Raw genomic sequence first — 21987 nt, forward strand, 5'->3', positions numbered from 1 at the left:
CTTGAGGCCATGCATAAGACCATACCATAAAAGTAAATATTACCATGACATTAGTATTTGTATTCAATAACCCTATAATTGACTGTACATTTAAACAAAGAATTAATTTAGTTTACTTAAAATAACTGATAAACATGTTTCAATGACAGTAGAGTCAAACCTTGTATTTTTCCTTTTGTTTAAAGGTTGTAACTCTTTAAATACAGCAAAAGGTAAATGATCATATTTAGGCTGGTTAGCAGAATTTATCTTACAGACAGGTCAGTTAGGAGACTCCCCCTGCTCCACAGCTGTCCCAAGCACTCAATTAACTGGGATCTAGCTGGGAGCAGGGTGGCTGCCACAGCCAGCCAAGGAGGCAATGGCAGTGAATTAGTTAGAGGAGTCATAAGTGTGGGAGGCTCCAGGACAGCTCAGGGCAGAGTGTTGTTGCCAAGGCTGTGCCACTGCTGTGGGGGGACCGGTGGGGGATTTAAAGGGACCGCATAGCCAGGCACAGAAGGAGAAGAGTAGGCAGATTGATGGAGGTTTTATCAATTGCATCTCTACAAAGAAACCAAGTTTGAAGCACAGGTATACAAGTCTGTGGCTTCTTGTGAAGCATTTCACCTATTTTCTCCTAGTCTCTCAAATTTAGTGTCCCACTTTCTTGATAAAAAGGACAACAAGAACTTATCTCTGTCAGCAAGGCAGTAAGATTAGCAGTATTTACGGTATGTCCAGACTTGCTAAGTAGGAGAGAAAGCTCGGCCTGATGACATTGTTGAGCGTCATACAGAGACAGAGAATTACCCTACTGATTAGGGATCAGTACCAGCCAATGAAATCGATGCACAATTACATATAAGAGGAAAGGAGGAGTAGGAGAAAAATTATATAAGTGGAAGAAACGATTTATAGTAGAGGGGATGGAGAGAGAGTAGGGGAGCGGAGGGGAGGGGAGGGGTGAGGGGACAGTGGAGAATGGGATAGACAGCAGAATACATCAGCCACTAGAAAGGCAATTTGTAAATCAATGGAAATGTAACTGATGTGACACAGCAATCTGTATACGGGGTAAAAATGGGAGTTCATAACCCACTTGAATCAATCTGTGAAATATGGTATAATAAGAACTATGTAATGTTTTGAACAACCAACAATAAAATAATTAAAATTTGGAATATAAAAAAAAAAAAGCCTGTTCCAGGCATAAGTAAGCAACTCCCTTCCCCCGTTACGGATCAACAATCTGGAAGGGTCTCTATTAAGGTGATTATGTTGTCCCAAACTCTCTGTGGACTGGGAGGCCTTTTGGGGAGAGAACTCTTCTCCTGCCCCAATGTTGGATGCTAGTTATAAAGAAATAATAATAAAGAGGGGAGACCCAGTGTCAAGGTACAAAGGCAGGAAAATGGCAGAATGGCTTCTTGTCCAAGTGACCACGTTTATTTATACCAATAGGTTACATTAGGTCATCAGTACCATAGCTACATTATTGTTTAGAGTATCAGTAAGGTTGATTAGTGCTCAGCTTATACATATATTTGGTATATATATATATCCATATACTCCTTTTTTACCCAAGTGGAGCCTATGGTAAACTCACATTTCTATGAGAAATCTCTTTTTTTTTTTTCCGTGTGTGTGTGCGTGTGTGTGTGTGTGTGTGTGTGTGTGTGTGTGTGTGTGTTTGACAAGGGAAGAAAAATGTTTTAATTTATTTCATATTTTAAGTTCAGGTTCGTGACTTCATATTTTGTCTCTTTGATTTTATTCCCTTAGTTTTTCTTTGTGTGTGTGTGTGTGGTAAGAGCACCTGACATGAGATCTACCTTCAGCAGATTTTTAGTGCACAGTATGGTATTGTTCCCGCAGGCACACTGTGCAGCAGATTTCTAGAACTTACAACTGGCAAAACTAAAATTTTCTTCCCATTGAATAGCAACTCCCATTTCCCACCCCCAGTGAGCTGTTCTTTTTTATGACTGCTCAATACTCCATTTTGCTTTCTCATTATTTATTTAGCTAACACTCTGTGGGCCACCACCCCTGGGACCTTGGACTCAAACTACAGCCCCACAGGAGGGCAGGCTGTGTCCACCTCTGAGATATCAGCTCTGTACGCCTCCACCGAGGCCAAGTCACATGTCTCCAGGACCACAGCCTCTGCTGAGACCTTGTCAACACCCAGCGCCTCAGAGTCAGCCTCCCCTGACTCCACCCCTGAGGCCCCACTGCCCACCAGTGGCACCACAGAGAGAGAAACAGCAGCAGCCCAGACCCCCACCCCCACCCCCAGTGGAACCTTGGTGGCAGGTAGCTCCAGCCCCTGGGAGGAAACCTCAGCCCTCTCTGCTGGGACAACACGCCACTTGGAGGTCTCAGGACCTGGTACACACTCCACGGACGCTGGGTCAACGGTGGGCACAGTGACTTCCTCTGCTGGGCCCAGAGCCTCCGTCTACAGCTCCTCAGAGGCAGCCACCATCCAGGTCTCCACCTCCTCAGAGACTTTTGCCACAGAGGGCTCAACCCCAGGGTCCTTCCCCACCAGCAGGAGCCCTCTGCCTTCTGTCCATCCCTCTATAGCCAGTAGCAGCCAAGAGACACACTTCACCTTCAGCAAGGCCACAGCCCCACCAGAGTCCCCAACAGCCACTCCCACCACTGCTCAGACAAGGCAGACCACAGAAGTCCCTGCAGGTAAGTGACTTCCCCATGTGATCTTTGGGATTGGGGGCTCGGGGTCTCTGGGATGCCTGCATGCTTCAGGAGGTGGGAGGAAGGATGGGTGGGTGGGGGGCTATGCTGACCTCTCACCAGTGTGACCTCTTCATGGTCTCCTAGTAGTCCTGGCTCTGCCTAACAAGCTGAGCAAACCTGGCCCAGTCCCTCTCCCTCTCTGAGCCTCAGTTTCCCCACCGTAGCAATCAGGGATTGCACTGGAGGAGCACTGGGGGCTTTTCTAGCTCCAACCTTCCCTGAAGTGAGTGCTGAGTAACTACGGTGCATGTGGCAAGGTCCCAGCTCTTGTTTAAAAGACGTGGTCCTCAGCCTTTGAAAGCCTCTGGTCCAGCCTTAGCCACTCAGAGGGGAAGGCTGTGGGTGTCACAGCCAATTATTGCTCTCTGAGTAGCTGGAACCCTGTGAATGTGGGTCCTGCTGGATGTACTACTTGCTGGGCTCTCTGCCATAGATAGTGTCCTGAAATATTAATAAATGAATATGTGATGGTTTGGCAGGTCTCAGAGATATATCTTTTTATTTTGAGAGGGTCTTGCTATGTTGCTGAGGCTGGCCTAGAGCTTGCAATCCTTTTGCTTCAACTATGTTCCTGGGATTACAGGTGTGTGCCCACTTCCCAGATAAGGCAAGATGATTAGGGCTCAACAAAAGGCAGAACTTTCTTGCAGAGCTGCTAAACCAGGAAGGCTGGACTAGATGACCCCATCCGTCCCCTACCAATTTACAGCTGGAAGAACTGGCAGAAGGCATCTCCCCAGGGAGCCAGCCACTCTCCAGCTCTCTCCCTTTGGGGGCCCTTCCTTCCACTCCACCCAGGACCTCCTGGACTTGAGAACATTCTAATTCAGCTTCCATTTCTTCCTCCTCTCTCTTCCTTTGGCTTCTTCAAGCGTGGGAGGTGACTTAAGCCACCACGCCTTTCACTCTTGTTGGGAGGACGCAGGAATGGCTGCAATTATCCTAGAGAAGGAATCGTCGTTCCTCTTTGTAGCCAGCACACGTAAGATCCCATGTAAATATAAGACACATTCATGCGTAAGAGTGCACACGCTTATATGCAGAGGGGGCAGAGAAGAGTTTAGTGGGAGGCACATCCTTATTCCTAAACTGACTACTTCCATCTTCTTTCTCAACTCAAAGGTGGTGATGGAGGCTTCCTCCTAGTGCGGCTGAGTGTGGCCTCCCCAGCAGACCTCACTGAGCCCAGTCAGGCAGAGAGCCTCATGCAGCAGGTGAGTGGATGCTTGCAGAGCCAGGGGAGTAAAATGAGTGGTTGTCAGGGACAGCAGGGTTCTTCAGGATGCAGAAGAGCAACTACTACCCAGAAGGAGGTCTAGTGTCTTGTGGAGTGTTAGGAGCTGAGTTGAAGACTCTCTGCCTGGTTTTGCTTCTGCCTTTCCTCTCTGAATTCATCTTTTCTGCAATGTAAACAAATTCTTCCCCTCATTTCCAATTTCTTCAGGTCCTAGGAAATATTGGGTTTCTGGTCCCTGATGAGAAGTCCCATGGGCAGGGAAACAGGACACTTGGTGGATTATGGAAGAAACCCAAGTCAATATAGTTTACATAGACAAGGCAAGGTCCAAGAATCCAAGAAACCTATGATAGCTCCTCTAGCTTCAGTTGTGGCTGGATCCAGCAGCTCAAATATGATCATGAGATTTTTTTTTAAGTCTCTCTTACTGTCAGCTCTGCTTCTTTCATTATTCAGTCTTTCTCCCTACACATGGGAAGGTGACTCTGACAGCTCTAGATTCACAAGGAACTTACTTTTCCCAAAATCATCAATAGAAGGGCTGGTCTCATTGGCCTGCAACAGCCCCCATGACTCACAGCCCAATCATTACCACATAGATTGAGAAGGATAGGCCCCAGATGAAATATGGATAGTAGGTAGGAAAAAAAAAGGAATCAAGATTGGGAGATATTTGTAAAGCAAGTTAGGAAAATTCTCTTAAACCAAGATTGTTGGATAGGGTTTCTGGTGATGAAATTCTGGGATCGGGGTTTGGGGGGACAGTGTGAATCACTGGAAGTTCGACTGAGTCAGCTTAGTGTAGGTTTCAATGGCCTTGCAGAGTGTAGATTTCACCAAGTAGGAGACGGAGTGTGTTGTAGTAGGAAGTGTTTACGTTCTGTCCCCCGTATAATCAGTGAAAACAGGTTCAGTGCACAGCCTAACGTGAATTGTCCCTTCAGCAGTGCCCCTGCCCATGCCTCAAGCTTTAAACCCGCACCTGTCACAGTCCATAGGTATCATACAGCTTGTCAGCAGTGCAGGCTTGGTGTCATCCCCTGCAGGGGTAAACCTGGCAAAGGTGCCAACTCGGGGGGTCCTATGTCCGGTAGAGTTCTATATCCAAGCTGGACAGATGAGGTGGTTACACTTGGCAGGTGGAGATAGGAAACAACCATTTCAAGTAAAAGAAAACCACGGTCTATCCTAAGCAAAAAGGGGATTTCTTGGCAGAGTCCCAGATGCATAGAATCAAAGGATTAAATGATTGCCAGAAGAGCAGGAGGAACATTCTGGCTAGGACCCTGTCTTTTTTTTTTTTTTTTTTTTTTTTTTTTTTGTACTAGGGATTAAATCCAGAGGTGCTTAACCACTGAATCATATCCCAAGCCCTTTTTTACAGTTTATTTAGAGACAGGGTCTTGCTGAGCTGCTTAGGGACTCATTAAGTTGCTGAGGCTGGCTTTGAACTTGTGATCCTCCTGCTTCAGCCTCCCAAGCCACTTGGATTACAGGTGTCCACCACCACACCTGGTGGGACCCTGTCATTCTTGCTGATTGCTGTCACTCTTGGATATTGTCACAGTCAACAGACATCATGCTGCCTGCATGCTCTATTGCAAACGGCTTCTCACTGCCTCTTTATCTTTGGGTCACATGTTCCAGAGTCAAAGTCTTGAGTGGGAACATCCAATAGTGTAAGCTTAGTTCTTGTGTCCACAGATCACTGCCAGGGGGAAAGAGGAGGGGGGAGTATCTGGGTCCTTGAGTTCTCTCAGTAGCAGCAAGCTCGTCAGGACTCACCCAGCCAGGAGTTCCCTACTCAAGGTTTGATGTGGGGTGGCCAAACAGATGGCAATGCCCTCTGCTCACAAAAATCAAAAAAGTGAGAAGGAATCCCAGTCAAAGAGGGAAGCCAGAGTCGAGTGACGTGTCTGAGCCTCCAAACTGGGATTCTTTCAGGGGTCAGAAAGAAACTGGGAGATTAGGAGCAGTTCAGGCAGCTGAGACGTAAGAATCAGGCCACATGGGGTTGGGTGTCTGTTCTTGGGACTGACCAATGGTTTAGGGATCAGGGGTCAGTCAGTGAACTCTGGAGCTCTGGGTGATAGATTTGGGTGTGAATTCTAGTTCCTCACTGTATGACCTTGGGTGAGGTTTTCATTATTATCTTTATCCCTTATAAAACAAGGATAATAATCCCTGCTTTACAAGATTGCTATGAGTTTTCAATGATATAATATAGGCAAAGCACCTGGTTCATGTTTATCATGTGGGAGGATCAGGAAGCATTGTTGGTATTCTCTCCCACTGTTCTTGCCTGTCCTTGGCCTGTGGTGAGCTCCTGGGCTGGATGTGCTGAGTGTACCCTCTGTCTCCTCCTGCTCTCCAGCTCCGGTGTGAACTGCATACCCACCTGCCTCTCGTTCAAGTCTCCTTACTTCGCGTCCGGAGAGGCTAACGGACATCAGCTGAAGCCAGGTATATACCTTCTGCTGAAAAAGAAGCAGTGCTTCCCGTGGTCTGAGCCCTCACCAATAGACCGGAGCCACGTTGCTATGCTGACATTACCCAGAAGGGTCCCATGAAGGCCAGCTGGTTCGAGCCCTATACACCAGACGTGGCCAAAGGACCCTGGCTCGTTTAACACCCTACTGTGTGTATGTGGAAAGGAGTGTGTCGCCTGCTCCCAGAGGGGTCCTTTAGTTTCCTAGGCCCATGTATTGTATTTCCGTAAAGAGAGACCTGATCACCCATCCCTGTGCTTCCATCTTGTACTAAAGTTACACTCAGTGTGTCCCAGAGGTTATCTATGTGACCTGTATGCGCTGACATTTTTATTATATAGGGATTTTATACATCCCTACTGTTCCCTCTATTCTTTGTGTTCCCAGTTCTTGGTTTGGACCTTGATTTTGCCCTTACTGAAGCCAGCTCTGGAACTGGTTGAACCTTAAACTCGTAATATTAAGTTCTCCATTAATATAACAAAATATCTGAGATAATTGGGTCAGAGACAAAAGAAATGAAGAAGGGGCTGGGGTACTGCAATCCCCTTCAAGGTCCCAGGGATCTAAGGACCTCCCACTAGGCCTCATCTCCTATTGGTTCCCACCATCTCCTAATGGAGCCCCCTGGTACCAAGCCTTTAATACATGGGCCTTTGAGAAACACATTCAAACTATAACAAGACAATATTTGTTCTTCTCAGATTCCCTTGAACCTAGCAGAGCACCTGACCTGTATGTCACACAGAATGTCAATAAAATGTTTGTTGAATAAACTTAAATTTTAAGTTCTGGACTCAAGCAGATATAAAGGAAAGTCTACAGTATTCAATTATTCCTCCCATAGCTCATAGTTCACATTATTGTGTTTTAAATTAGACACGGATTACTGGTTTTTTCCTGTTGTAAAGGCAAATCTTACTTCAGATTTTAAAATTTTGAAAAATTCAAAAAGAAGAAGCAAAAATAGCCAGATACGGTGGCATACGCCTCCCCCGGCTCAAGAGGCTGAGGCAGGAGGATCTGGAGTTCAAAGCCAGCCTCAGCAATGGTGAGGTGCTAAGCAACTCAGTGAGACCCCTGTCTCTAAATAAAAATACAAACTAGGGCTGGGGATGTGGTTCAGTGGTTGAGTGCACCTGAGGTCAATCTCTAGTCCCCACCCCACACCCCCCCCCCCAAAAAAAAGAAGTAGCAAAAATAAAAGTGGGAAGAGGAGGGGAAGAGAAAGAAAAAAATCCCATCTCTTATATACTACTATTATTAATGAATATATTGAATTGCTAACTCACCTTCTCCACGTGGTTGTTAAAGAGATACCTCACTTTCAACATCTCCAAAACTGAAGTTCTAATCTTTTCCCTTTCACCTGCTCTGTCTGCATCCTCCCCATCTCTGCGAATGTCAATTACATCCTTTTATTGGTCAAGCCAAAATTCTCAGAACCATTTTTTGGGGGTACTGGGGATTTAACCCAGGGGCATTTAACCACTGAACCTAGCTCTTTTTTTATATTTTATGTAGAGATAGGGTCTCACTAAGTTTCTTAGGGCCTCACTAAGTTGCTGAGGCTCACTTTGAATTCATGATCCTCCTGCCTGCACCTAGGGCCTCATGTATGCTAGGCAAGCACTCTACCTCTGAGTCACAAACCCAGCCCTCCAACAACCATTCTTAATTTTTCTCTTTCTCTTACATTTCACACCAGGAAATTCTGTTGGCTGTACTGCCTCAGGCAATGCCCACAATCTGACTCTACTTCACCTTTTCCACTGCCATCACCAGGATGGTCCACGGTCCTATCATCTCTTACCTTGGTTACCACAAGCACATCAGATAAAGCACTAATCTCTAGGATATATGAAGCACTCAAAAACCTTAACACCAAAAAAATAAATAACCCAATCAATAAATGGGCTAAGTAACTGAACAGATACTTCTCAGAAGAGGATATACAACCAATCAACAAACATGAAAAAATGTTCAACATCTCTAGCAATTAGAGAAATGCAAATCAAAACTACTCATCTTACTCCAGTCAGAATGGCAGCTATCAAGAATACAAATAACAATAATTGTTGATGAGGATGTGGAGAAAAAGGCACACTCATACATTGCTGGAGGGACTGCAAATTGGTGCAGCCAATCTGGAAAGCAGTATGGAGATTCCTTGGAAAACTTGGAATGGAACCACCATTTGACCCCATTATCCCTCTCCTCAGTCTATACCCAAAGGACTTAAAAACAGTATACCACAGGGACACAGCCACATCAATGTTTTTAGCAGCACAATTCACATTAGCTGAATTATGGAACCAACCTAGATGTCCTTCAGTATATGGATGGATAGGGAAATTGTAGTATATATACACAATGGAACATTACTCAGCATTAAAAGAGAATAAAATCATGGTATTTGCAGGTAAATGGACACAGTTGGGGAATATAATGCTAAGTTAAGCAAGCCAATCCCAAAGGCCGAATGTTTTCTTTGATATGAGGATGCTGACTCATAATGGCAATTGGGCGGGGGGCATGGGAGGAATGGAGGAACCTTAGATAGAGCAAAGAGGAGGGAGGGGAAGGAAGGGGGCAAGGGGGTAGGAATGATGGTGGAATGAGTTAGACATCATTAACCTAAGTATATGTATAAGACACGAATGGTGTGAAAATACTTTGTATATAATCAGTGACTTGAAAAATTGTGCTCTATATGTGTAATATGAATTGCATTCTGCCATAATGTATAACAAATTAGAATAAAAAAAGAAAAGTAAACAGATGGAGAGGACAAGCAATTCACAGAAGAAGGATCATAAAAGCCCTGACATGAAAAAGAAGAGTTGACTACACTAGCTAAAAAGGGGCAAATTAATATTGCGAGATACTGCTTACTGTGTGTCAAATAGGTAAAGATTTATAGGAATTATCCATACTGATGTGCATTCTTAAACACTCCTAGCATGAATGAAATTGGTACAATCTTTTGGATTTATCTTCTTGACTATTTATCTAAAAGCTTTAAAATGTGGATCCCAAGCCAGGCATGTAGTCCCACTTACTCCAGAGGCTGAGGCAGGAGGATGACAAGTTTGAGGTCAGCCTGGGCACCTAAATAAGATCCTATCTTAAAAAACCCAAGCCTAGAGATATAGCTCAGTCATAGAGCATTTGCTTAGCATGTATGAGACCATGGATGGAATTCCCAGTACCATAGGAAAAAAAAAAAAAAGTAGATCCCTTTAAACCAGCAATTTCATTCTTAGTTTATCTTCCGAAAATAATACAGAATCCATGAAGAAATGTTGAGATGTATGTTTATTAACATGAAAAGAAAGAAGTTCATGTGATATTATTTTGTCCTCTTATTTTCTTTAAATGGAACCATCTCCCCCCCCCCCCCCGCCCTCCAAACTACCCTTCACATGGTCTCCACTGCTTTCCTTTCTGAAACTGTTTTGACCAGGGTTGCCTGATAAGATACAGACTACCAGTGGTGTTAGGTAAACAATAAATAACTTTGTAAAAATATTCAAGGGGACATTCTTATACTAAAAACTTATTTGTGGTGGTAATTTATCTGAATTTTAATTTTAACTGGGCATCCCATATTTTTATTTCCTGACAACTATACTTTTAATACCACCTCTCCCAATATTTTCTGTTGCTATAACAAAATGTCTGAAGCAGGGTGCTTAATAAAGAAGGTTATTTAGTTCACAATTTCAGAGGTTGAAAACCCAAGATTGGGTGGCCTCATCTTTTGACTTCTGGTGAGGGTCTCCTTGACCAGGTCACAACACAAGAAAAAAACAGAAAGGTAACCTGCTGCATGCGAGAGCACCAAAAGCATGAGGTATGCTCACTTTACAAAAACCCCTCTCAAAACTGAGAGCTCTTCAAAAAGTTCGTCAGTCCCTTCTGAGGGCAGTGCCCCCTTGACCTAACTATCTTGCACTAGGCCCTACCTCTTAAAGGATCTCCCACCTCAACATTGCCACAGAAGACCAGGCCTCCAGCACATGCATCTTTGGGGAGCGGGAGGAACCACGTCTACAGCATTGCAGTGTCTGTTGGGGTAAGGAAAGAAGGTGATAGGAAACGAGGACCCAAGTTAGGATTGTGGCAACCTAGTCCTCCCAGTATGGAGTAACTGAGAACTGAGGTAGGACTGGGCCCAGCCACCTGCCTAATGTTTAACTTCCATGCCATGTGTCTTCTGGAGAAGTCTGTGTCCAGCTCTTGCATCACCAGGAGAAAATCAGGAATGGAATCATGGTTTGGAGACACAAGTCAGAGAGATTTTATTAAATAGACTTTAATCAGAAGTAAACCAGAGAATTTTGGCAAAAGCACTTTTGTTAACTTAGAGCAAGTCACCCTATTAACAACTCACTGAGTGTGTGTGTGTGTGTGTGTACATTCACAGTGGGCCAGTGTCCTCCTTAAGCCTATGTATGTCTGTGCGAGAGAACCCAACCAGTTACGTGCTTTGGTCTTTATGGCTCCTGCCTGGGCACTTGGGTCTCCTAATAAGGTACAGTCTTGACTTCATTCCCATTATTCATTCCCCAGTCACCGGCTTTCACCTTTCCCTTTCCAGTCTCCCTGAAGTAATGGTGCCTGAAGTGAGTATTGAGGATGGGGTGGGTCGTGAGGTATCTTTGGCCACAGCTGCCCATTCGGGGCGAGTTCTCAACTCTCCGAGTCCAGTGGGTAGGAGCTCCTGGTTCTGGAGCTGCGCCAGAAGTGCAGGATCACAAACGCCACAATCCCCAGCAGCAGGAGTGCTCCCAGGGCCCCAAAGAGGATCCCAAAGAATGCGCCGAGTTTCATACTCAGGTGTTCACAATGTTCGCCCCAGGGCGTGTAGATGGAGAAGGGCACACAGCTGGGGACAGAGAAAGACAGCGCTGTCATGGGTGGGGAGGTCCGTCCACAGGGGAGGACGGGCAGCCTGGGCCCACCCACTGGGGACAGGGGCTGTGTCAGCCCTGAGACCATGCTAAAAAGAGGCCACTGGGTGAAGGAGTTAGGCCTGGACCTTATAAACATGGGTGTAAGTTTACCTGGAGTCAGCTCCACCAGGACAGGAGGGACCGGGGCTCACCACAGGTGCGCAGGCACAGTCACAAACCGCATCCCTCCCCACAACCACCCACAGGGCGGGGCTCCTCCCTCAACTCAAACCACCCTCTCCTTTGATGGGATCTGGAACTGCAGTGGGCCAGGGTGGACTCAGGGCCCTAAGGTGACAGAAGCCGAATCTGGGATGGATCTGAAGCCTTACTGCTGTCCTCAAGGCCGCTGCTCAGAGTGTTAATGAACCCAAGCATTCATAAGGCTCTAGATTAAGGGGCTTTCTGAGGATGGGTGCTCTTATGGAGGGGCAGAGTTGGCCCAAGACACAAGAAAAAGGACTCCTTTTTCATGCAAAGTGGACCACCTGAGTATCCATTCTGGAGAAGCCAATCAGTTTGAAGGAGTTTGACTCAGGAAACCATGCTTCTTAGCATACTGGTTTGTTTCTTCTCACCCCTCACCTGCAATTCTCTCATCTTCAAAATAGTTATGATACCTACTTTGTGGCTGGTTTGAGTTTCAGAGGTAATATAGCATCTTTACTCTCCCCACAGAGTAAGGATGCACCACTCTCATTTCCCACTGTAGGGTAGGCCCAAGATGGCTATAGTTAGGCTCCCTGGCCAAGACTTCCAGCAGGCTACATTTTTAGTAGGTAGCCAAGGTTCAGCATATGTACTCAAGGTCATAAAAATCTACTTGTGAGCATACGCTCACTTCCCACTGTGCATTCTGTGACCTGCATATAAAAAAAATCCTATGGAAAGGCTCAGTGACTGCTGCCACCTTTGAATAAAGGATGTCTACCATCCCAACTGTGCCTCACACCTTCTTTTACCTGCTGGGATCTGGAATCTATTTCCCAGGGTCTGAGCCCAGGAAGGACACCCACCATCCCTTTTCCTTTGGTCCCTATTCTTGCTAATTACAAAGGAAACTTTGCAGTGTCTTGCCCAAATTAGATTCCCCTGCACTATTTCCACCTCCTGCCCAGAGATCTACAAACCTGCAGCGGGGTCCATTAGGCAGGTGTTGGCACTGGCCTCCATGTTCACAGTAGCCTAAAGTGCATGGGGACACACAAGTGACACCGCTTTGGGGGCTGTAGACAAGGTGATAGTCCTTGTAGCCATTGCATTTGAAGTAATTATTCAGCATGCTCAGGTTCACTGTCAGGTTGGACAAAGATGCACATGGAAAGTAACTGATTAACACTAAATTCATACCTTCCAACCAAGAATTTCATTTTCAAGTATTTATCCTAAGAAATAGTTAAAAGAGTACACAAATACATATCTATGGGTACTCAGATCAGCACCGTTGATAATGTCAACAAAGTTTAAAAGGAAGGGGTCTTGGTAAATAAGACTGCATACCCTTACCAAAGGAATGGCAGTTTCTAAGGTATGGAAATGCACCGGTAAAGAACAAAACTTTGAAGCTGAATTGAAATTCAAACTCTGTTACTAACTAGTTGTCTGATAGGGAAATTTTTCTCAGACTCAGTTTCTTTATTTTTTTTTAAATTTCAGTTTTCCTATTTTTAAAAGAAAATTATAATAATAGCATTGACCTTGCTGTGAGATTTAAATGAAATGTCATATGCAGAGTACATAGTATAGTGCTTGACATTGAGTGAGCACTCAATAAGGCAACAATTATCATACTGTTTAAAATATATCATGATACTACATTTAAATAAAACATAAAATAATATATCTGTTGAGTTGAATACTACCCAGTGCCTAGGAAAGCTTGCAGTGAGATAAGAAGGTCTCTAAAAGAATGTGGTAAGGAGGGAAAAGGAGAGGGGAGCTGGCCACCCTCCTTATCTTCAGTCCTTGGGAGAGGATCTGAAGAGAGTGACTCTGGTTGTAAAGTAAAGGAATGTTCTCATAAAACATCTGAGGAAACCCACCTGCGTGGTGGGCATGCACCTGATCCCTGGGCTTGAACAATATCAAATGGGAGTATGTACACAATTCATGAGATAAGATACTCACCATTACTTAATGAGGAGGCTATCAAATATTAGGTACAATTTGATCCTTTATTTTATTTAATATTTATTTATTTTTTAGTTGTAGTTGGGCACGATATCTTTATTTTATTTATTTATATGTGGTGCTGAGGATCGAACCCAGGGTCTCGTACGTGCTAGGCGAAGGCTCTACCGCTGAGCCACAACCCCAGGCCTTGATCCCTTATTTTAAAAATCGATATGTGAAGGTCCCTAGTAATAAAAGAAAGTTCAGAAAGATGTGTCATCTCTGGGGGTTGGGATTACAGGTTATTTTCTTTCTTTATTTTTTTGGGGGGGAGTGTGTTTTGGATGGTTTTTTGGTTTTTGTTTTTGGTTTTTACTAAAGTTTCAGCAATAAACATGCTGTACTTGTATAATAAAAATTGAGGATTTTCTTTATAGACATCACAGTCATGGCCAGGGCCATTGCTCCCATTCCTCCACCCATTCCTGCCACCCATTCCTGCCACCCTGATTGCTCACCATATCATAGCTCTGAGGGATTTCTCCTTGTTGCCCAGCAAGGGGCTTGAACTGGTTTTAGAAGGAACTCTAGCCTGGCTCTAGACCCAAGTAGAACAGCAGTTTCTGTTATGTTGGGAATGGTCATTGTCCTGTAGTCTGCCCCATCCGGAAAAAATAGAATGGGTTATTCCTTGTTCTCACTGATTCCCATCCCAGGAGAACCAAGAAAGGCCTCAGAAATCCCATGTCATTTTCCAGACAGAGGTATTAAGGCTTGGCTTGGGGAAGGTGCTCACACAGGGCCACACCCTTTCAGTAGTGGGGTATCTCTGCCCCTGGCCAGTCTTCAGGTTCCAACTTAAGATCCTCCAGGTAGAGGGCAAAGGTGAAGGGAATGTTCTTGTGTATGTTTGTTGGGTTTTTTGTTTGTTTATTTGTTTTGTACTGGAATTGAACCAAGGGGAGCTCTACCTCTGAGCTATATCCCCAGTCCTTTTTACTTTTTACTTTTAGACAGATCTATGCTGAGGCTGGCTTTGAACTTGTGATCCTCTTGCCTCAGCCTCCCGAGTCGCTGGGATCACAGGTGTGGGTCACTGTGCCTGGTCCCTTGTGCATATTTAAGCACAATGGGCATTTTAAGAAAATAACAAGCAATTTTTCTAAAGAAAATAAAACCATTAGCAGCAATAGTCAGGAAGGCCTGGATCAGCTGGGGACGTAGCTCAGTGGTAGAGTGCTTGCCTAGCATGCCCAAGGCCCTGGGTTCAATCCCCTGTTCCCTGGGCCCAGAGTGCAGCTGAAGGCATATATGGAAGGCCAGGGTTGGCAAACTGCAGTGTGAAACTACCCATGTTGGGGCATTAGCAGTATTTTGTGCCCCTGCTTGGAATCTCAGCTTTGGAGAGAGAAATTTTTCTCAAACATTACAAACAACAAAACTCAATTAACTTGCTTCTTCCTTGTCTGGAGACCACCATGAGTTTGTGTAGCCTGAAGATCTGAAACAGGTTCCCCCTATTCCCTGCCTCACCCTCTCCCAATTGTTCCCAAGATAGAGTGACTCACGAGCCATCACATCCTGCACATTTTCCCAGGAGATGGGGTGGAAGACAACATCGATGCGGGGCTCCTGACTCTTCCAACTCTCTGAGGTTACTGGGAAGAGGAAGGCCTCCACCACGGCCTCCCGCAGCTGCTCATTCAGGAAGTGTATGACAGGGCCCCGAGGACGGTACTGGAACTCCGAGACGACCACCCAACGCTGAATGGATTTTCCTGAGGCCGATGCTGGGAGAGAGCTATGTGGGAGGGGGTCAATGAGGACTTCAGGGATGGGGAGATGAGACATGTGGGGGCCAAGCAGGGACAGTCTCACTTACGTTTGTTCTACGTGACTGTTCCAGAGAAAGGCCCGCACGTCCAGGGTCCCTAGTCGGTATGCCACCTGCAATGGAGGATGGGCAACGGGAGGGCAGGGTGGTGGTGAAGCCCAGACTAGAGAGGAGACCCCTCCCACTGCAATGCATTTCTTCATCCCTGACTGGTTTCACCTTTGAAAGTGAACCCAGGATCCCCAGATCATTTCCCACCCATCTCTGCATCCCCACACTCCAGCCAAGTCCAGAGATGAGTTATTGGTCAGTGAAGGGCTTTCCATTCTTTCCCCCTACATCTCACATTTACAAGAGGGGACTCTGAAATGAGTGACCCCAGCTTGCCTCTGATCCCTGACTCACCAAACCATAGCTTCCCCTCATGTGTACTGAACATCAGTTGCTTAGCCACACCGAGGAATGGATAGGTGCTGGGATCTCAAGGTAACTTAGGAAGAGACTGTACTCAAAGAGCCCAAGTCAGGTGCAGTAGATAAGCATCTAGGATTTTGGCATTTCAGGGTGGGGTGCTCTGATAGTAGAGGTAGTAATAGTGATGGCATATTTGTTTGGTACTGGAGACTGAACCCAGGGGCACTTAATCACTGAGCCACATCCCCAGCTCTTTTGATTTTTTATTTTGAGAAAGGATCTTGCTAAGTTGCTTAGGGCCTCACTAAATTGCTGAGGCTGGCTTTGAACTTGTGGTCCTCCTGCCTCAGCCTCCTGAGCTTCTAGGATTACAGGCATGCATCACCACCCCAGGGAGTAATAATAATTTTTTGAATATTTGTTGTGTTTCAGGCACTGTGCTAAGTGACTTATGTACATTATCGTTTAAACCTAGACACAACCTATTGACATAGGTACTATTATTATCCCTACTTATACAAATGAGCAACTAAAAAGCTTGTCTAATTATTATACCTGCTCTAGTAAGTGGTAGGGCAGGGATCTGAAGCCCATGTCTGGCATTCCAGAGCTTCAGCCACTCATCAACTGGGCTGCTTTGCCTGCAGTTGAGGTGTGGACAAGGACATGGGGCCAAGGGGCAGGACCCCCAGTTCCCCTGGGAAGTCAGAGTAGAAGTGAAGTGACCACTTGTGCTTCTTCCACATAACACCCAAGACGTACAGGACTTGAGAGACACTCGAAGGGAGAGACTGAGATGACTTGGCACCCTAGGTTCTGCTCATGGCGATGGGTGAGTCTCACCCCTTCTGGGGTCTCTAACCTGAGGCTTCCTGGTTCCCTACCCCAACCACGGACCTCCCCTGGGCAAGAGGCTCCAGCCTCCTCTGGCCAATGGATCTAGGAAAGGGCACATAAATGATGGCCCAGCCCCAGCCCCAGCCCAGCACACAGCACTGACCGAGGCATTGACATCTGCGATGGAGGCGTTTTGTTCTTCAGTGAGAATGAGCCGGATGATTCTGAGGGGAAGCTCTGGAGGTGGAAGAAGCCAGGGTCATCACCATCTCTATCCAGATTTGTCTGAGAAGTCCGTTGGGCCAGCCCACGGGGACCATTTCATTCCCTAGTGACAGTCACTGGCCACTTCCTGCTCTCACCTCAGTTCTCCTTCTATGCTGCCAGGCTTCTGCGGAGCCTGCCTCACTGAGCGGGGAAGCCTCTGCTTCAGCCTCCCCTCAGCAGGCCCATGGTTAGGGCTTTGGCAGCTGCCCTCATGACCCCCACAGCCTACAGCTTACCATGTGAGGAAACAGTTCAGAGTTCTATTCCGTGAGTTTGAGGAACTTAGCCCTGGACCCTAGTTTCCCCACCTTCCCCAAAGATGAGAAGAGTGTGGAGGCTGAGCCGGCAGGTGCATCTGGTCCTACCTCTACAGATGGTTGGAGTGAAATTGTTCCCAGCCACTAAGCAGCGGTCGTCAGTGAAGGCTGGGGGACAGGTGCAAGTGGGCTTGCAGCCCAGTGTCTGGGAGACGTAGCAGTGGCCATGGTTGTAGCAGTAATTTACAGGACAGGAATGGTTCCAACAGGCAAAAGTGTCCTCCACAGCTGCAGAGGGAGTAGGAAGGTCAGCAACACCACACTGGGGCAGCTGGGGGTGGGGAGGGAGGGACAGCCTTGGGAAACTGTTTTAGGGACATCTCAGTTTCCTTCCCCCACTGCCCCTTCAATCTGTGCTCTGCTGGTGGACCACGCTGAACTTTGAACTATCCCCCCCTTTCCTAGGCATTTCTTGTAAAGTGACCCTTTTTGTAAGGTGATCCTTTTCCTCTGCCAGGTAGGTATTCTTTCACTTCTGCTGAAGTAGTAGTGTGTTTGTCAGAGCCTCTACATCCGGGAAGAACCCGAAAGGCTAGTGGGAGAAGAGCCCCTCGCCCTGCACTTTCACCTCCTCTTAGGCTGTGGCTCTGCCCATTCTGGCTTCTGCTCAGAAGACACCATGTTCTGCTGACTTTCTTTGGTCACCTTCAGGGGCTTGAGGGGCAACCTCCTTGTGATCTCCTTCATGGTGACTACAGAGGCCCCCAGGTGAAGGAACAGATGAGTGGAAGAGAATTCAAAGGAAAAATGCCCTGACTTGTGAAATGTAGAGCCTTGGGGCCTGGAGTCTCTGAAGACCCCCGAGGAGTCCTCAGGCCCCAGCTTGTCTCTGATTCTTTGGATTTCAGGCCATTTGAGTCTTTTGCTCTGGGTTATCTCCATCAGTGTCTCAGAGCTGCTCTGCCCTGGCCTCTCCCCTCTGCTTGGACAACCTCTTCTCCCTCAGTGCCATGCCAGCCACTGCCCCCTATCCAAGCCATCCTTACCCTGGCTTCCCGTGGTGAGCACTCTAAAGACTTACTAGAAAAGGAAGACCAATGGTTTGCCTTTGGCTGCCCTTGTCCTTGAGATGTCACCTGGCCCCAGAACCTCCTCGCACCAGGGCCCTGTTCCCAGCTCACCTGCACAGTGATGTCCGTCCCCAGTCATGTGTGGAGGGCAGGCCCCGCAGCCCACCCCAGGATGGCACTGCACACCCGGGAAGCACTGCTCGTCACACGGATCCCTGGAGCGTTCACAGTACTGGCCGAAGGTCTCCCCATCACACTTGCAGCTGGCCACCTGAAACAGGGTACCAATCACTGGTTGGCCAAAAGGCTGAGCCACTGAGGGCTTCTGGGTGTCTCTGTACTACTGACCTCTCTAGTATGAGAACCCACGGACCCGAGTCCTTAGCATCTACTAAACAAAGTTTTTTTTTTTCATTATTGGTTCTTTTTAGTTATACATGACAATAGGATTCATTTTGACATAGTTATAAATGCATAGCATATAATTCGTTCTATTTCAGTCCCCAGTACTTCCCCCCCTCCTCCTCTCCTTCCTCCCCCATTCCATTCCCTCTGCTCTCCTGATCTTTCTGCTATTTGCTTGTGGATTACATGATGGTGAGATTCACTGTGGTATATTCACAGATGTACCTAGGACAGTTGGTCTGAGTCATTTCATTGTCTTTCCCTATCCCATCTCTCTCCCTTCCCTTCCTTCCTCTTTGTCTACTGATCTTTCTTCTATTCTTTTACTTTTAATCTCCCCCACTTATCTTGGGTTAGCTTCTGCATATCAGAGAAAACATTTGACTTTTGACTTTGGGACTGGCTTATTTCACTTAGCATGATAGTCTGTAATTCCATCCATTTACTGGCAAATGCCCATAAAGTCATTCTTCTTTATGTCTGAGTAATATTCATATTTATATATATATATCTATCTCACATTTTATTTTTCCATTCACCTGTTGAAGGGAACCTAGGTGGACTCCAAGCTTGGCTATTGTAAATTCTGCTGTTATAAACACCTTCTTGACCAGGCTGGGCCTGCAAATCCTGCCTAAAACCACATGATCCTCCTGTCCACTCAGCCTTCCTGGGCTGCTCTACCCTAATCCCCCTGCCTGGCCATTGAGCAGGATCTCAGACTCAGCCTTCTCACACCATATCTTCTTCCCTGGAATCCTTACTGGAGTACAACAGGGAAGGAGGAGAGGGAGAAAAAAAATATGTCAGCTGGACAAGACTCATGGGTGAGTATCTTGGCTGGAAACATTGATGAAGAAGAGTATCTCTGAGCTAAAACAGAGACTCCCTTAAACTGGAGAGGGAGAGAGTAAAGAAGAAAACAAAGGAGCTTGGGGGTCTTGAGACAGAATGGCTTTCTCTTCCAATGCCATGATGATAGGATCCCAGAGAGAAAGATCTGGGTGCTGCTCTAGGCAGAAGGCCCATAAGCGAGCATCTCAGGCAGGTTTCCTGGGCATGAGCACAGCACAGCAGCAGTGCCGTGTGTCCTGGGGCCACAGGGCGGGCTGGCAGAGCTGTGCTGGAGCCTGGGTGCATCTGCCCAGGGAGAACAGCACCTTCCCACCCACACCTCAGCGGCCCATGCTGGGGAAATGAGAGGAGCCCAGTGGAGAAAGGCCTACGCAGAAGATCCCTACCAGCCTGGAAGAATGGAGCCACAGGCAAGGAAGTTCTCTCTCTTCACCAGAATGTGTGGCCTGAGAGGGCACCTGCTGTACTCAGCCACCACGGCTCCTCCCACATCCCCAACAAGCACTTTCCCCAGGAGGGGCTGAATCATCACCACGCTTCAATTCCCACTTTCTTTCCTCTCAACACAGAAACCTTCTTCCTCCCGATTCCCCACACTCACCTCCATGGAGGAATTGCCCACCCATCTGGTCTGATTGTATAAACACTGGCTCTCTGCACTGCAAAAGCAGACCACAGTCTTGGGCTGGAGTACAGATGACAAGTTAACGTTGGCTTTTCTTGCTAGAATCTCCAGAGTGAATGGCTCCAGCACCTTTGGTGTCCATAGCAGAGTACCATTCTCTGTCCGGGGAAGATGAAGTGGGTAAGGGCTAGGAGACTCCTGTGCTCTGTGGTCTGAGGTGACCTGCCAACTAATACCCTGATTGCTGGTTCTAGGCTCCGCCCCATCCACCTCAGACCTTCTCCCCAAATCTTATTAAGCATCTCCTTTGAGCAAGGCTGCAAACGGGGGTGATCTGGTCATGCTCCAAAAGAACACACCAGACTCCACTTACTGATGGTAGGTGGAATTCCACAAAGGGGAAGACCCTCTCCCCTGAAGAGAACCCTGCCTGGGCCTGAACCAGGATGTCCTGGGCAATGGAGGATGAAGACCAGGATCCTCCCAACACTTCCCCAGGCTACACTGCAGGCCACCCTGGCTTCACATCAGAGCAGCCTCTTCCCTCACCCTGATTTCTCAACACCTCCCCTTTAACTTCCTGGACCTCTGACCCGCTACCCCTTCAGACACCAGACTATGGGAAAACACTCCTAGATATCTGTGATTAAACCTGTCTTATGTTTTCTTTTCTTTCTTTCTTCTTCTTTTTTTTCAAGAAAATAAGAAAAGTCTCCTTTAAACAGCAAGTTGAAAGGAACCAATAGTAGGAAATACATGGGAAAAACTCCCCAACCATGACTCTTCAGGAGCCCAATGGAGAAGAAAATCTTCGGATGTCATTGTCTTGCACCAGGGCAGATGCCACATGGAATAAAAGGGATGCAGACAAAGCACTCCCTCCTTTTGCACAGAGAAAGAGGCAGTCAGAGCTCAGAATAAGGTCTCTGCAAGCTTTGATTTAGCAAAGAATGGTCACCAGCACAGTGACTGCAGGCAACAGAAGGGAAGCTACTTCCCTGTGCTTTGATCCTTTGACCCAGATCATAGATGCAAGCCTGGGGGTCTCTAACACTTTTTCCAGAGGGCAGGACCAGCTCTGCTTGGTCCCAGCACAGAAAACCAGACAAGAAGAGACAGAGCCAGGAAAATGTGGTTAACCAAAGCAAAAATAGTGAGAAAGGTACCAAGAGGAGGTGTTTGTGTTTCTTTAAATCTTGTCCCACCTTCTATCCTTCTTTTAATAGATATAAAAATGTTGTAGTTTTAATTGCTGTACTTGATCATTCTAATAATTTGATGAATGCATAATGACAATGAAAGATCATTGCATAAAAATGAAAAACTAAAAAGTAACAATTAAAAAAAGAATTGCATATTATTAGGTAAAGATTAACTGGTCTTTGAATCAATTGTCTATGCCCAGAGTCAGCCTAGCCATCTGGTCAAATCTTCATAAGCCTGTCACTGCTATTTGCTGGGGAGAAGTGCCTGTTTGAATTGTAGGTGTCCTTCCTAAGAAATGCTGGTCCTGGAGAGTCAAATAAAAAAATGTTGCAGGGTAAAGAGATGTAAAATGACCCAGTTTGACTTTGAGCTCATCCTCTGACCATGCCCACCCCCAGATTCTTACCAAAGAGCTTCACATCAGGATTGTGGTCTCTGAGGGTGAAAGTGACATCCTGAGAGTTGCTGGTACATTGAATTCTCTTGGTCTGCCCCCTGTAGGCTTCGATCTCCTGGCAACCATTTATAAAGGGCGGGTACTCATCTAGAACAGAGAGGGGACTGGATGTGAGACAGGATCTGGTGGACAGAGGGGGAGCTTTCTCTCCACTTTTTCCCCTCTGACCTGTGTGAGACAGACCCAGGCCAGTATCCCACCTCTGGAGGCGGGAGTTAG

At 46.6% G+C, this 21987-nt stretch overlaps 1 protein-coding gene across 1 annotated transcript in view; it reads right to left on the bottom strand.

The window, feature by feature from the left end:
• Positions 1–11166: 11166 nt before the first annotated feature.
• The window catches only part of MUC4 (mucin 4, cell surface associated), a gene marked incomplete at both ends in the record, with an annotated part of 49802 nt that continues 38981 nt past the window's right edge, over positions 11167–21987 (bottom strand). The window contains 9 exons of the mRNA XM_081301966.1: positions 11167–11362; positions 12560–12722; positions 15110–15342; positions 15424–15488; positions 16790–16863; positions 17259–17438; positions 18332–18491; positions 20082–20263; positions 21718–21855. Of these exons, the coding sequence (XP_081158092.1) occupies positions 11167–11362; positions 12560–12722; positions 15110–15342; positions 15424–15488; positions 16790–16863; positions 17259–17438; positions 18332–18491; positions 20082–20263; positions 21718–21855 (1391 nt within the window). The remainder of the gene's footprint in view (positions 11363–12559; positions 12723–15109; positions 15343–15423; positions 15489–16789; positions 16864–17258; positions 17439–18331; positions 18492–20081; positions 20264–21717; positions 21856–21987) is intronic.

The sequence above is a fragment of the Spermophilus citellus genome (genome assembly GCF_964194105.1).
Source record: "Spermophilus citellus genome assembly, chromosome: 7".
In the NCBI taxonomy this organism is placed as follows: Eukaryota; Metazoa; Chordata; class Mammalia; order Rodentia; family Sciuridae; genus Spermophilus; species Spermophilus citellus.